Here is a 15,515-nt window from a genome sequence, read left to right as displayed (position 1 = left end):
CATGCCCTTCTTGCCAAAAAGAAACCCAAGATTTTAGTTTTAAATCCTATATGTAAATATAGATCTAAGAGGCAATTTCTTTATGAAATTTATTTTCTTATATAAATTATGTATTTCTCTGGGCAGACAGCCTTCACCTTATTGCACTAGTAGCACATCTGTAATACCAAACTACAGGACAAGTCTTAACAAGAGGTTTGTGTTCTTCAACGTAGCACTTGTCTACCAGGCACTGTAGAAGAGGATGGGGAAAAGCCAGGACCTGCTCAGGAGGCCAAGGGTTGGGTGGAGTGGGGTATAGGACAACGATAACCCTTCTGACAACTGGTTTTCTCCCAGGAAAGTAAACATGCAAAGCTTACATCTGGATTTTGGGAGCAGGGACAAGTTGGAAGGCAACTCAGCTCCCTTTGTTTCAGAGAGAAGTGGGCACTCACCTTTCACTCATTTGTAACAAGGCCTAACTGATGCTTTGGGGCAACAATCAGGTATAGAGTTCATCATCAGATTTAGAATTAGCAGCAATTAAGAATAGACCACCATCACTGCCACAGTGAGGTGGCTGTCACCCTGGCACCAGGGACCTGAAAGCTGTATATTCTAGAGAGGTGCCATTAAGACCTAGAGCTGGCTCTGGAAGTAACCCAATAGAGCTGGGACTTCAAACTGCTCCTTATCTCAGATGGCTCTGTGATCTCACTGGTTAGCAATACTCCAGGTGTTGGGTTTTCCAACCATTGGTCAAAGCTATGATACTGAATCTAGGCAGAGTGAAGGAGATGCCTGAGAAGGAAGAGGGAGGCTTGTGGTGATAAGGGAGGGTCATGGGCAGTGATTGTAACATGATTAGGCCCTCCTTGCAGGAGGTAGGGCTGAACATGGAGTAGAGTTAGGAGCTGCAAGTCTCCACAGCTCCCCTCACTCTGCCTTTGTACTACACTGAAGACAAGTTGCTCACATACTCTAAAGCACATTCTTGATACAGGAATGGGGACTTGGGGCAAGCGGCGATTTGGTATTAGGCAAAAGCCACGTTAAGCCTTCATAAGGGCAGCCACCACAGCCTTGGCGTTGAGACTGCGTAGGTCACAGTAGGTCTGGCCAGTGCCCACAAAGACGATGGGTTTGCTTGTAATGTATGTCATAGAAATAGCAGCTCCCACCTGAAGAAGAAAAAGAGGATGGCCAATCAACTCAAGTTCTATTTACACTAAACACCTCAGCTTCCTTTTGTAAAGAGACTCATCCCACCTTCCAGTTACATTCATTATCCAGTATCATCCACCTTTACCTTGTCATCAATGGTGTCAAATTTGGTAAGAACAATACCATCAATGAGCCGAGGTGTTTGAGCCATAGAATGGTCAGCCAAGGCTCTGTTGAACTTGATCTGAAAAGGGAAAAAGTAACATAAGAAACCATCTCATTTGCCAGGTTTAAGTTGTGAGGGGAACTAGGCCCAAGCCCTCACCAGCTGATCCACGGCTTCATTGCCTACTAAGGCCTCCCCCACAAACAGCACCAAGTCAGGTGTATTGACAGTAATGAGTTTGGCCAGGGCAGTCATCAGAGGGGCATTGTCTTGCATGCGGCCAGCTGTGTCCACCAGCACCACATCAAATCCTTGGTTACGCGCTAGAGAGAGAGAAATAGTTAACTCCAAGCACACAACTGTCACTCATACTGCCAACTTAATAAGATTTCTTACCCTATGTGAAAAGTCACCCAACTGTCACTCATGCTTACTGCCAGCTTCTTGGGATGTCCCAGTCTGGCTATTTGAAAAGCCTATCCTGTTTACTTACTCAGACTCTGGATTTGGTTACAAGGTAATGTAAGAAAAAACCTGTCCTATTCTAGGTCACCACCAAAACCGTTCAGGGAAAGGATATAAATAGGAAAAAGGTGACCACATTCAAGTCTGTGGTTAAGATACACTAGCTTTTTTTTCCTTCAACTACATATATTACCACCCAAAAACATCACCCACACCAGTAACTTATTCTGACTTCTAGGGTAATCCTAAGTCTGCAAATTCCTAAGGAATAAAAGCCCTCTTGGTCCCCACACTACCAAAAGCAATGGCTTCCATGGCAATGCCAGCAGCGTCCTTCCCATAGCCTTTTTCAAACAACTGCACCATTGTACGACCACCATGCTTCTCAGGGGGATGGAGGGCGGTGAGACGTCGGGTGTGTGTACGAAGCTGCTCAACAGCCCCAGCACGAAATGTATCACAGGCAGCAATGAGGACACTGAAGCCATTCTCTAAAAGCCAGAAGGAAATCTGCAAAAAAATAAAACCAAAAAGCTGTCATGTAGAAGCAGGACTCTAAAAGCACAGGGTGACAAAGTAAAAGCAGCAGGCTGGAGAGCTGCACTGACCTTGGCAAGATTAGTAGACTTCCCCACTCCATTAACTCCGCAGAAGGTGACAACATAAGGGCGCTGGCGACGCTGGGCATCCATGATATCCCGGAGCATGTCTACGCGACGCTGTGGCTGCAGAATCTGTACCAGAGACTCCTGTAGAGCTTGCTTGACTGTGGAAGTCACAGCTTAAAAGAGAGATGGAAGGATTCAGTCAGAAAACCAAGTATCATACTTGATACCTAACATCTTTCTGATCTGATAAAGACCACGCAGTCTCTTCCCAAGAATTCAGATCATACTGTTCTAAGTACTTTATTAGCTCATTTAAATCATCTATTAAGTTCTAAAGGCCATTCTATCATTAGCAGTTTAGAAATTAAGGTGTTTGCCAAAAGGCACATACCCAAGAAAGAGGTCTGCCTTTTTCACCTCTGAAATGCATGTATGCTTTATAACGTGCAGATACTTACTGCTAAATGTTCCCATCACTTTCCCTTCCAACTTGTTGGCAACAGATTCACAGAGCTGGACAGCAATATCTGCAGCAACATTCTTAGCTGAGGAGAGAGGGACAGCTATGAGTTCTGTGTTAACAGTGATCAGTTCTCAGAGTAGTTTAGAAAATGGTTCTACCCATTATCAACTCTATGCCACTTAAGTCAGCCCAGTCCTCCAAACTCACCAATGAGATGATCACGCATCTTGTCTAACACAGACTCCATGTCTTCACGACTTAAGCTCTTGGAACCCACAAGGCCCTTCAGCATCCCAAACATGCCACCCAGAGTTCCCTTGGTAGCACTACAAGCACAGAAGGCCACAAATACACATAAGGCCAGCAGGCAGGAGGTATGCAGCCATCCACACCACCTCCCACCTGAAAGGCTTCTACCTAGGTTTGGTGTTTTGAGTGGCCCCTTCATCATCTGAGCTGCTGCAATCCAGATCTTGAAGCTGTCCCCCAGGCCCAGTTCCTCGAATCTGGAGGACATGGGTAAAGGAAGAAGATGGGATCAGGAACACTAACAGCTAAGGAAAGATTCCATACCCTGTCAACATTGTCTGAGACCCTGAAGAAACTCCAAATACAGTTCACTCCTCTCTCAAATCCAGGTATACCCTCCAAGGCTTTCTGGCTAATGGTGACCTTTGCTCTGATCTTTATGCCTCTTACCAAGTTGATATCTTCAGACAAAGCAGCCTCTGGGGTTCCATTGGTGGTAGGAGTACTGTAATCCAAGACTTCCTTGTTAGCACAGCCACCTAGTTCCCAAACCCGAGGTGCCTTTTTGCCCTTCTCCTTTGGAATATCTGACTTTGTAGACTTGCTGCAAAGGATCATATGAGATAGGGTTATGGTAAGAAAGTAGAAAGAACAAAAAAAGGTAATTCCCTAACATCTAACACAGCTGGGTAAGTCACCAGAGACTGATTAGCCTTGTGCTCACCTGGATTTGTCCAGACCCTTCCCATGCTTCTGAATGAACTCCTCTCTCTTCCTGCGTATCAGCTCCTCTTTGGAAAGTTCTCCATTCTCAGTTCCCACTGGTACACCTGACTTTTCTGCAGGGGCTGTTTTGCTAGTAGCCAAAGGGCCATCAGAACCTGTTAAAGAGAAACCTCACTGAAGGAAAAACAAAAAACAAAAACAAACCCAACAACACAAGCCCTAACCACCCAGATAATAACTACACTTCTTCCAGATCCTTAAGAGCAAACTCAGACCACGGGGATGGAAGAACAGGGTGGTAAGCACTTACACTGAGGGAGGCCAGCAATGACAAGAGGCCACCACACACCTTTTATAGCACCATCTTAATACTTTTGATGGCCTAGCATGTTCAGGAAGATCAAACGCACCTTCCTTTTTGGCCCCCTTTTTTTTGTTGTTTTTTGCTTTTTCCTTGGTCTTCTCCCCCCGTGTTTCAATCATGGACCTCACGGGTTTCTTAGCTTTTTCAGAATCTTCAAACTTCTTCATAGTAGTGGGAGCACGGATTTTACTGCTCTCCTCTGCTTCACTAAAGAGAAAATAGAATGGTTGGTCTTTCTACTCACATAGGAGGAAAAAAAAATCTGCCTCCAGAAAAAGGTCCCACACGTCAAAGGGACAGTCAGAAATGAGCTACAAAATGTGGCTGTTTTGAACCTGTAAGTTAATATTGTTGAGCCACCTGCAGATAAGGCACTTATCAAACCATCACTGGTTTTAAAATGGGGATGTCTCACCGAAGGAGCCGCAGGAAGTCATTCTGGAAATCAAAAGTGCCATTCAATAGACTTAAAGCACTTTGCTGTTGGATCTCTGTGCGGTATTTATCCCGAAACAGCCGGTGCACATCATCTATCAATTTGTCTACATAGGTCAGTGTGAGGATCTTCTGAAAGCCAACCTGTTTATGGAAGGAAACAAGGCCAATAGATCTCCTTACTTGGCAGCCCAGAATGGAATGAGGCCAACTCAACCCAGGCCTCCAGAGATAGGTTTCCCGTCCTGAGAGGTAGCCAATCTCCCCACCTTGCCCAGAAGTTGCTTGCTTTCTCCCCTCCAAATTCCAAATGTTTTATCTATTATTTCATCACACCACACACACACACACAGTTAATTGGGTTGATCAATGCGGACTCTGTTGGGAACATAACTTGTCTTTTTACTACACCTTCCACTTACCACAAACACCAGCTCAAACTGGTTGTCCAGTTTATACTTGAGTGTGAGGGCCTCATGAGTGAAAGAGTTGTTACCTCCCCGTTCCTGGAAAAACAGTGTTTCAGCGTTCAGGCAATCGACAGCAAAACCAGACTTTGAACTACGTTTGGGCAACAACCAGATATTATCCTGGTCTCAGCAAGGGAGTCCTGGGACGTTTCTCTCTAGCACCCGCCACAGAGAGACACCAAGTTGGAGCCGAGGGGTAATGTTGGGAGAGAAGGAATGACACGTGGGAGTCGGAAGACAAACATGTATAAACAATCAGACCTAGCAGCTGGGAACCACTTAATGTTCCTAAAAGGTGTTCTCTCATCCACAGTCCCACCCAGCCTCAAAGCAACGGAAAACCAAGCTGCCCCGGATAAGCGAAGAGAGGAACAGAGCCTCCTAAGAAGCCGGAATACGGAGACAGCCCCAGACACGGGAGATGTGGGGGGCGTCGTAAAGTTTCGGGATACTGTGATGACAGGCAGGCAAGGCAGTCGGGTCTAGGTGGCCGATAAGCGGTCAGTATGCAGAGGGTAGGGCGGAAGGCGCGGGGTGATGCCTGGAAGGGGGACTACAGACTGGATCTGAGGGCTAGCCCGGAGTTCTGCCCCGCGGGGGTGGTACCTGCAGCAGGACGGAACGAATCAACGCGTTCACGGGCCCGGTGCACGAGTCGCTCACGCCCTGGAAACACCAGAGCACAAGCCCGCCCTTCGAGAAGATGGTGAAGAAGTCGAGCATGACTGGAGCGGGATAAGACTTGGGGCCGAAGCCGGCGCCGGGAACTCGGGCCGCGTCCGCCGCCGCTTCCTGCTGCGCCAAGCGCGGGACACGTCACACCAGCAGTCCCCGGAAACCGGCTCAACCGCACTTCCGCTATGAGCCATCGGGATCCTGCCCTCTCCTCCGCCCAGGGCGCGGGCGACTGACGTAAAGCAAGACCGACCAATAGCGGGTGTGGGCGGGGCTCCCGGGGCGCTGAGTGCCTATAGCGTGGAGGGGTGGGGCCCGAAGGGCGGTGCTGGCTAATCGGCGCATTTACGTCAATGCCCTGTGGCGCGGAGCGATGACTAGTGGCACGGGAGTGGGGCTGAGCGTCACTTCAAGCTGGAAGAAGCGGGGCTCTGAAAGGCCATGCTTCGCAAAGTGCTGCGTATTGGCTTGGGCTCGGGCCTCTCAAACCGTGGCCTACGCACACGCAGAGGAGGCTTTACTCTGGGTAAAGCTGAGGGCAGCAGAGAGTATAGTATACAGAGTGGTTCTGGGGTACCCATAACCTCCACATATGTGACCTTCAAGGTTTGACACCCTGTCTCACGCTGGCGGGACAGCGAGTTAGATGGGGAAAAGAGTAGACTTGCCTGCTAGAGATTAAAGAGTTTAGGCAGGTATATGGACCTCGAGGCGCTTCCCAGAGACAATTCCATATAAATGGAAGCTTGCTGGTAGTAGTGGATATTAAGGATAAGGGTGACTAGCGTTACGAGGCTGTGCGGTATGGAATATACTAGGAACTCGTGTTCCCTGGGCATGGGATACCCGGTTTGGAAATGACTGTAGTTGAATATCTGAGAATGAGGATCAGGAGGGAGAGCGATCTGCAGGAGCTAAATATGTGAGTCATCTAACTTGTCCGGGGAAGTAGAAAGCGTATTTTAGAAAGTCGGATCTTGATCCTGGGAGCAAGGGTGACATTGGAGACGTGCCAACCCACGCGTCTATTCAGCCCACCTTTTCCTGTGCCCGTCCTTTAACCCCACACCACGTAGGAAGGAAGCATAAGTCCCTCTAACTGGAACTATGCCCTGCAGACTGGGATGCAAAGGTGTCTGAGTTTAAGAAGAAGATTGAGTGCATCCTGCCTGGAAAGCAATGGGAAGTGCCTTACGACACCAGCCACCTGCCCCCGAAACAGTCGGATGTGGTCATCGTAGGAGGTGGGATCCTTGGTCTGTCTGTGGCCTTTTGGCTGAAGAAGCTGGAAAGTAGACGAGGTGCCATTCGGGTGCTGGTGGTGGAACAAGACCACACGGTAAGGTCAGGGAGTAGAGTAGTCATCTTACGACACAGCTTGTACCTTCAAAGGACAGGGATTGTGCACTGGACCTTGAGAAGCAGTTCCAGATTCTTCTGCCAAGAAGACCCTTGGCAACAAGATTGTTTTGTTTGGGGAGGGGAGGAGGTGGTGTAACAGTTAGTTAATCTCTTTGGAAACAAGGTCTCAATACAGACTGGCCAGGCCAGTCTATAAGTCAACATCCTGTCTCAGCCTCACAAGTGCTGGGATTACAAGTGTGCTCCAGCACATTTGCCCAGATGTTTCCTTATAAAAGCAGGTTCTACAGTGATTGTACTTCAGTGTTTGAAGGTATGTCCAAGATAACCTGTATTTGGGCTAATAATTAGTGAAAACAGCTTCCTCTGCCTTCTGTTAGGGACCATTATTTCTGAGGTCTTAGTTGTTCTTGTTTGCAATCGGCAGATAGCTGCAGATCTCCTGTCTGTCTTCATTTATAGCCTTCCTCTTGTAACTCTTTTGTAAATGTGTTGCAGGCTAACTTTGTACCCTTGGGCTTCCAGGCCATTACTATTTTGTTCTATTATGTCCAGCCCTATGAAGACAATTGACTTCTGCTCAGTTCATCTGCCATTGATTTAAAATGCTATGTTCATCTATAATCTGTGGGTTGACTTGCATACAGGTTTATATAACCCTTTAAGTTTAGATGTGTAACTGAGAACTTTCATTGCAGGATTCCATTACATATGACGTCATGACAATCTACCTCAGTTTTGTTATTCGTTTCTGTTTTTCACAGTATTCACGGGCTTCCTCCACAGGGCCTTCTGTGGGTGGGATTTGGCAGCAGTTTTCTGTGCCTGAGAACGTCCAACTCTCCCTCTTTTCAATCAACTTTCTACGGAACATAAATGTATGTACAGTGAGATTCGAGAGGTTGGGTGGGGAGCCCTTCCTTAGCATAAAGAGCAGAAGCCTAGCTGGCAAGGGGAACCAAGAATATGTAGTCTTAGAGGCAGCAAGACATTGTGATCCTTGACCATCTTCCAGTGTTGATGCCTAGAGAAGGGTTTGTCTTGATCTGGGGCATTGACCCTGGGAGCTAGAGTGAGAAGGCCAGGGGCTCCCCTTTATACCAGCCTCTTTGGAGAGCAGCTTTTCTCTGCACACAGGAACACCTGGCTGTAGTGGACGCCCCTCTTGTAGACCTCCGGTTCAACCCCTCAGGCTGTCTCTTGCTAGCTTCAGAAAAGGATGCTGCCACCTTGGAAAACAATGTGAAAATGCAAAGGTGGGTGCATAGCACTGCCCTGGGCTGCTGCTTGGCTTCACATACTTGATGAGCTCCTGTGCCACGGCAGAAATGGGGAAGCTAAAGGTGACGGCACAGGGACCTCCTCTCCACTGGCTCATATTACCAGGAAAGATAGACTTGTTCAGGCCCATGAGGAGTCATGGACAGAATGTGGTTCCTGCATTTACCAAGTCATAACACCCATGTAAGATACACCCCAAGCCCAACAACCCAGAATCTCTAGGGAGTGACTTGGGAACTGGGCTTCTAACAAGAATCCTAATTTAGGGGTCAGCAAAGTTCTTTTTATAGAGGTCAGACAGTGGGGCTGGAGAGATGGCTCAACGGTTAAGAGCATTGCCTGCTCTTCCAAAGGTCCTGAGTTCAATTCCCAGCAACCACATGGTGGCTCACAGCCATCTGTAATGAGATCTGGTGCCCTCTTCAGGCATGCACACAGACAGAATATTGTATACATAATAAATAAATAAATATTTTTTTAAAAAAGGTCAGACAGTAAATATTTTAAGTTTTGCTTGTCATTCTGTGTCAGTTACAACCTGTCTGCTCTGCCATTACAGCACAAAAGCAGCCACAGACAAAAAATACAACTAATTGAGTATAGCCCATATATAAAAGTAAACAATGGCTTCACTTTAGCATGTGACCTTCACATCAGTTAAGGGGTGGACATCTTTGTAATATGTTACTGACTCTCTTCTGATATGATATAAATCTCCCTGTTGACACCAGATAAATGTTTGCTGATGCTAACTCATTTAATCAGAACATCTCATTTTACATTTGGGGAAACTGAGGCAAGAAGACCTAGTGAAGCTGGCACTGTGGCTCAGTTTAAGCTAGACACTGGCTCAGAGCAGTGTCTCTGAGCACTTTTATTCCCCAGCCCGTAAGTGTTGCATAGGAGATGCTCGCCTGAGGGTCAGGGTTATGCTAGGCAGTAGAGAAAGAGGGTTTTACAGGAATCGACAGAATGTGGTTCCTCACCATGTTGTGAGAGGAGATGGAGTAGATTGGGCAAGAAGGAGGTGAGAATTCTGAAGGGAAAAAGTGTAGGGAAGGAAAGAAGAACCTTCACATTCAGCAGTCAGGAGAAATGGGGCCATTTGGGTTAGAGAGGGCTATCAGTGAGCTGGACTTCTGTCTCATGGAGTGTCTCATGGGGTCTATGTTCTTTCCTTCTGAATACTGTCCCTAACACATTAACTGAGATGCACACATTTCTCTTAGGCAGGAAGGAGCCAAAGTCTGCCTGATGTCTCCCGAGCAGCTACAGAACAAGTTTCCCTGGATAAACACAGAAGGAGTGGCTCTGGCCTCTTATGGTGAGGTTCATCTGCAGTCTGCAGAAAACGTACTTTCTTTCCCTGAACATGGGCACTGGAGATCTCCTTGGGTTGGAAGTCTCAGTGTGACTTCTCCATACTGAAGGAGGACTAATTCTTCCTGAGCAACAGGGCCTGCCCCAGACCATGCTACATCTCTGGCCTTCAGCATGACTAGACTCCAGTACAGCTGGTCAAGATGACCTTTTCTGCTTCTAAAGCCCTAAAACAGTGTGTGTAATCAGTAGGAAGAGGAGGGTCCTGATGCTTCATGAATTTGTTTTTCCTCATGTCAGGGATGGAGGATGAAGGTTGGTTTGATGCTTGGTCTTTGCTCCAGGGTCTTCGTCGAAAGGTCCAATCAATGGGAGTCTTACTCTACCAGGGAGAGGTGACACGTGAGTCCGAAGTCTTGTTCCCTTAACTTACGTCTTGCAGCCAGGACAAGGCCTAGACCAGGCTCTGCCTTTTTGCTCACGGCACACCCAGGGTTGGCTGTTTTCTGTGAGAGGGGTACTGCTACACAGCTCAGCTTTCTCCTCCCTGTGCTGCCCTGCTCCTGTGTGGCCAAGTTCATTCTGGTCTCTTGATGTCTGTTCACTTGAGGACCTATGGGAAAGCACTTATCCTTCCCATCTCCTTTCCTTGAGAAACCAGTGCTGGTTGTGGAGCTAGGAATGTAGCTGTTAGTGGGGTGCTTGCCTAGCATGCGTGAAGCCCTACGATCCATCCCCCTAGGGTATATTCCCACCATCACAGAAACTGAGCACAGTCAGTCATACATGCCTGTAATCCCAGAAGAATCAGAAGTTCAGGGTCGTCCTCCACTACATAGCAAGTCTGAGGCCAGTCTGTCATACATGAGACGCTTTCACAAAAGAAACCAGTGTGATCCCCCTTTCCCTCAAGGACTTTGTATGTGTGTGTGTGTGTGTGTGTCTTAATTACTGTTCTCTTGCTTTGAAGAAACACCATGACCAAAGCAGTTCTTATAAAAGAAAGAATTTAATTAAGGCCTTGCTTATAGCTTCAGAGGGTTCGTCCATTATCAGCAATGGTGAGGGTCATGGTAACAGGCAGGCAGGCATGGTGCTAGAAAAGTAGCTGAGAGTTCTATCCTAATCCACAGGCAGCAGGCAGAGAGAGAGAGAGACTGACCCTGGTCCTAGTGTGGGCTTTTGAACTCAATGCCTCTTCCTAGTGACACACCTCCAACAACAACACACCTCCTAATTCTTCCCAAACAGTTCATCAACTGGGAACTAAGCATCGAATATATGAGCCTATGGGGGCTATTCTCCTCCAACCACCACTGTGTGTGCGTGCGTGCCTGGGTGATGGGAGCACTGGGGATAGAACCCAGGGTCTCATGCATGCTAAGCACATGCCCTACTGCTGAAATAACTTTTCCCGGAGGACTTATTTTTTAATTTATTTCCTGTAGGTTTCATCACTTCATCTAGCCAAATGCAGACCCCAAGTGGGGAACAGGTAGTCTTGAGAAGGATCAATGAAGTCCATGTAAGTCCCAAGTTCCAGTGTGTTCCTTACTCCAGTAATGGGGCAAGAAGGGTGGTAACTGCCCAGATGTAGGCCTTCTGTCTGCTTCCCAGTACTGAAAAAGTTAGGCTTAGGAGGAAATAAACCTCTCAGGGTCCACACTCTGAGTGTCGTATCATCTCTTGTGCCCTTGTACTCTCTCTCTCTCTCTCTCTCTCTCTCTCTCTCTCTCTCTCTCACACACACACACACACCCCAGCCTCTTTCCTCTTACCCTCTGTTGCCTATAGGTAAAAATGGACAAGAGTCTGGAGTATCAGCCAGTGGAGTGTGCTGCAGTGATCAATGCTGCAGGACCCTGGTCTGGGCAGATTGCAGAGCTGGCTGGTATTGGGAAGGGACTGCCTGGCACCCTTCAGGGCACCAAGCTACCTGTGGAGCCAAGGAAAAGGTAACTCTCTTCAGGGCAGCTAAGGATGAGAAAGAAATGATACAAAAGTTCCTAAACTTTTGTTTTGTGTGCGTGTGTGCGTGTGTGTGTGTGTGTGTGTGTGTGTGTGTGTGTAGTCTGGACAGAGGGTTGGTGCTATTCCTGCAATGTCTTAACTCCCCTGATCATGACAGGTATGTGCACTTATGGCACTGCCCCCAGGGACCAGGTCTGGAGACACCGTTGGTTGCCGACATCAGTGGAGTCTATTTTCGACGGGAAGGATTGGGCAGCAACTACCTAGGTGGCTACAGCCCCACTGAGGTAAATTAAGTTGCAAGGAGACAGAGACGAGATGCCATTAAAGAGAGAAGTCTTTGAGCACTCTATGTTGTTATTAGAATTGGAATCAATTGATTATAGGATCAGATCTGGGTTTGCCCTCATATTATAAGCAGTATATAAGCCTTGCCTCTACCTCTTACTTAGGAAGAAGAACCAGACCCAACAAATCTGGAAGTGGACCATGATTTCTTCCAGAACAAAGTGTGGCCCCATTTGGTCCAGAGGGTGCCATCTTTTAAGACTCTGAAGGTAACTAACAGGGAATAATTGTTCCTGTTGAGTTTGGGAATCATATAGGATTGATGATCCTAAGCATCTTAGTCCCTTTGACCTGTCGTGTTCCCTCCACCTAACAATCACTAAGGAATCTGTGGATCTGTCCCATCCATGAACCCCTTAGCAGCTGATCCCTAAGCAAGGGTATGGGTTGAGCATGTCTGCGACTTTGCCAAAAACTTGAGCATCTTTTGCACCTGCAGGTACAGAGAGCCTGGGCTGGCTATTACGACTATAACACTTTTGACCAGAATGGCGTGGTGGGCCCCCACCCACTAGTTGTCAACATGTACTTTGCTACGGGCTTCAGTGGTCGTGGACTTCAGCATGCACCTGGCGTCGGCCGAGCTGTGGCAGAAATGGTACTAGATGGCCAGTTCAATACCATCGACATGAGCCCCTTCCTTTTCACCCGCTTTTACTTAGGAGAGAAGTTACAGGAGTCCAATATCCTCTGAGCATGGAAACTCTTCTCTGGGCCTCGCCAGCCCAGGTGTTGTCCTTGCCTCACATTGGCTGTGGCCACTGCCTGAGTCTCCCCAGGACCATGTCATGGCTGCATCCCTTTCCTCACCATCCTCCTAGCCGGGCCACTCTTCCCCGTGTCTCTGGACATGGAATGAGCATAGGCACAGAGACCCAGGCCAATGGAAAGTGGTGAGGTGGGACTCCAGACTGATTGTAGCTCAGGCTGATACCATCATCCAAAATATTTGGGCTGGTATCCTGGGTATGGAGCCCAGGACTGACCTCCTTCCTGGTAGAGGAAATGGGTCTCTGACCCCCTGACCAGAGCCCAGGTGCACAGCATTCTAGGATCACTTGGCCCAAATGTATGGACTCGTCTGTTATTTAATCAATATATGTGATTAACCCCTTCCCTCTGGTCTTGTGTTCTTTCTGCTTCTCTTGTACAGCAGAAACTTTTGAAGTATAATGCCATTAAAAAGGCAGCCTCATCCTCTTGGGAGTGTTTCTCAGATCCTTTGTGGGAGGCATCCTGTTTACAAGCTAGTATCCCTGTCCCTGAGTTCCACAGGAACAGATGGTTCCAGACAGGAGAAATGGGATCGTCTAGTCAACCTATAAAACCCCAGCTTCTGGCTGCCAACATTCAGTCTATAGCAGGATTCAAAGTAGCATTCTGTCTGGATCATGGTGGGAAAGAAGAGGAACCAGGGTCTGAAGAGTCACCCTAAGAAACTTGGATTTCATCATGGCAGAGGCCCAGCAGAAGAGTTTTAAATAGGGAAGCAACATGATCAGATTTCCCTTGTAAAAGTCTCCCTCTGGCTAAGAGTGGTGGTGGCGCATGCCTTCAATTCCAGCATTCAGGAGGCAGAGGCAGGAGAATCCCTTTGAGTTTGAGGACAGCCAGGTCTACAAAACCAGTTTTAGGTCAGCCAGGGCTACACAGAGAAACCCTGTCTTTAAAAAAAAAAAAACCTCCCTCTGACTCAGGTGCAGCCTGGTGGTAGAGTACTCAGCATGTGGATGGCCCTGGGTTCGATCCTCAGCACCAACACAATAGGTGATCTGGGGAAGTCACTGTGGTTCCCTTGTAGAGAACAGATCAGACAGCAAGGCAGAAAACAGGTTCTAGATGAAGGCTGTTGTAGCCCATATAGCAGGTGACAGTCACGATGGGAAACACATAAAACATGGAGCAATGTAGCGACAATGTGAAATGGAGCCATTATTTCCTAGGTTTCCTGCTAAACAGCCAAATGGGTGCCATGTTTCTCACAGAAATGACACAGGGAAGAACAGCAAAATGAGTAGCCTGGGTGGGACATGCCGAAAGGAAAGTACCTGTGGGGAGGTGTGAGCCGAGACCCCAAATAATCACAGAAACTATTAATTCCAACACTGTTTGACCAGTGGTCCATTCATATTTCTAGCCAGCTCTTATATATTAATTAACCCATTTCTATTAATCTGTGTATTACCATGATGCTGTGGCCTACTGGTAAGATTCTAGTGGGTGTCTTTCTCTTTCAGCAGCAACATGGCATCTCTTTGACTCCACCTACTCTGTCTCTCTATATCTGTTCTGCCATTGGTCCAAATAGCTTTATTCATCCACCAATAAACGCAACGCATATACAGAAGGACATCCCACCCCAGTCATGGGTGCCTGGACTCAATGGGGTGGGCAGTCTGGGCTGTAGAGAGGCCACAGAACAGCATCATCAAAGGAGAGTGGAGAGGTAGGGAGAACACGAGAGCTGGAGGGACCCACTGGCGCTTAGAGAAACCTGAATCAATGCTGACGGGACTCATGAGGCAGGAGAAAATCCAGGAATGTAGAATCATGAAAACCAAGAAGTAGGCACCAGAAGAAATGTCACATGCCAGCTGAACTCAGCACCCAGCGGGTCAGAGGTCACCATGGATTGCAGCTTTAGGCATAGATGGAGTGTATTAGGATAGAGCTTCCTGGGAAAATGGCTCCATCAAAAGTCCTTTGGAGAGGATGAAAACTAAAAGGTAGAGGTAGACATTGTAAGTCCCAAGCCCCTGTCTCTTGCCTCCATCTTTGGAGGCCCCATCCCTGTGCCCACCAAGCCTTGACCCCTCCCTGGAAGGAGTGTCAAGACTAGCCTGCCAAAATCTTGACCACTTCCCCAGTCTACTTCCCCGGAAGGTCCCCTCATGGTGTTGTCCCCATCCCCGTGCACCCCCCCTCCGTCTCATTTGCGACCTCCTGCTTCCCCTCAGGAATCCCATTAAACCTGGATATTTCTTAATTTGGCTTGTTGTGATTTCGCCTAATTGGAATTTTTGTGTCGGCAAAAAGCGCTCTAGGAAAAATTCCTAACAGACATCATATCACGGAGGGCTCAGGAGAGAGGGGCCAGCTGGGAGACCTTAAGTCTGTGTGTGGTTTGGAGAGAGCCACGCATGAGGCAGTAAGCAACAGAAAAGCTTTCAGCAGGTAGTACTGAGATGTTAGGGGGGACTTGTCAGGAGCATAGCGAACAGGCTTTATTTAGCCCCTGGGGTCAGTCAGGCCAGAGAATTAATTGGTTAGCCCTGGATGGTAGCTCTTTAGGTACCCCATAGTGATTCTGGTATAGCTAAGGGTCCAAAGAAATAGGTGCTATAAATATTAATGCGTAGGGAATCTTCTGTTCTTGCAGGACTTTAATTTGATCCCATGGGAAGGCCTTTATGAGCATGTGATTACATCTGTCTTGCCCTTTAAACTATGATTACATCTGTCTTGC

At 47.7% G+C, this 15,515-nt stretch overlaps 2 protein-coding genes across 3 annotated transcripts; one reads left to right on the top strand and one right to left on the bottom strand.

Annotated features, from left to right (window-relative positions):
• Positions 1 to 75: 75 nt before the first annotated feature.
• On the bottom strand, positions 76 to 5,952 carry Srpra (SRP receptor subunit alpha). The gene is made up of 14 exons (XM_038323024.2): positions 5,699 to 5,952; positions 5,045 to 5,128; positions 4,603 to 4,766; positions 4,234 to 4,394; positions 3,822 to 3,978; positions 3,548 to 3,701; positions 3,266 to 3,354; positions 3,056 to 3,174; positions 2,844 to 2,930; positions 2,386 to 2,558; positions 2,074 to 2,287; positions 1,472 to 1,635; positions 1,292 to 1,390; positions 76 to 1,163 (listed from the first exon to the last, which is right to left on the bottom strand). The coding sequence occupies exons 1-14, from the start codon at positions 5,813 to 5,815 to the stop codon at positions 1,035 to 1,037; spliced, it is 1,911 nt and encodes a 636-aa protein (XP_038178952.1). The 5' UTR covers positions 5,816 to 5,952; the 3' UTR covers positions 76 to 1,034.
• Foxred1 (FAD dependent oxidoreductase domain containing 1) lies at positions 5,201 to 13,164 on the top strand. 2 transcript variants are annotated; one of them, XM_038323025.2, is made up of 12 exons: positions 5,201 to 5,288; positions 5,406 to 6,293; positions 6,886 to 7,106; positions 7,894 to 8,007; positions 8,267 to 8,385; positions 9,640 to 9,734; positions 10,031 to 10,132; positions 11,179 to 11,255; positions 11,525 to 11,685; positions 11,859 to 11,988; positions 12,154 to 12,258; positions 12,489 to 13,164. In XM_038323025.2, the coding sequence occupies exons 2-12, from the start codon at positions 6,209 to 6,211 to the stop codon at positions 12,741 to 12,743; spliced, it is 1,464 nt and encodes a 487-aa protein (XP_038178953.1). In that variant the 5' UTR covers positions 5,201 to 5,288; positions 5,406 to 6,208; the 3' UTR covers positions 12,744 to 13,164. The 2 variants fall into 2 exon arrangements, with proteins under 2 accessions (XP_038178953.1, XP_038178954.1); XM_038323026.2 differs by lacking the exons at positions 5,201 to 5,288; positions 5,406 to 6,293; positions 6,886 to 7,106; positions 7,894 to 8,007 and having other exon boundaries at positions 9,644 to 9,734.
• Positions 13,165 to 15,515: the final 2,351 nt, after the last annotated feature.

Source organism: Arvicola amphibius, chromosome 3 (assembly GCF_903992535.2).
Source record: "Arvicola amphibius chromosome 3, mArvAmp1.2, whole genome shotgun sequence".
In the NCBI taxonomy this organism is placed as follows: domain Eukaryota; kingdom Metazoa; phylum Chordata; class Mammalia; order Rodentia; family Cricetidae; genus Arvicola; species Arvicola amphibius.
This window is presented reverse-complemented; position numbering and strand designations above follow the sequence as displayed.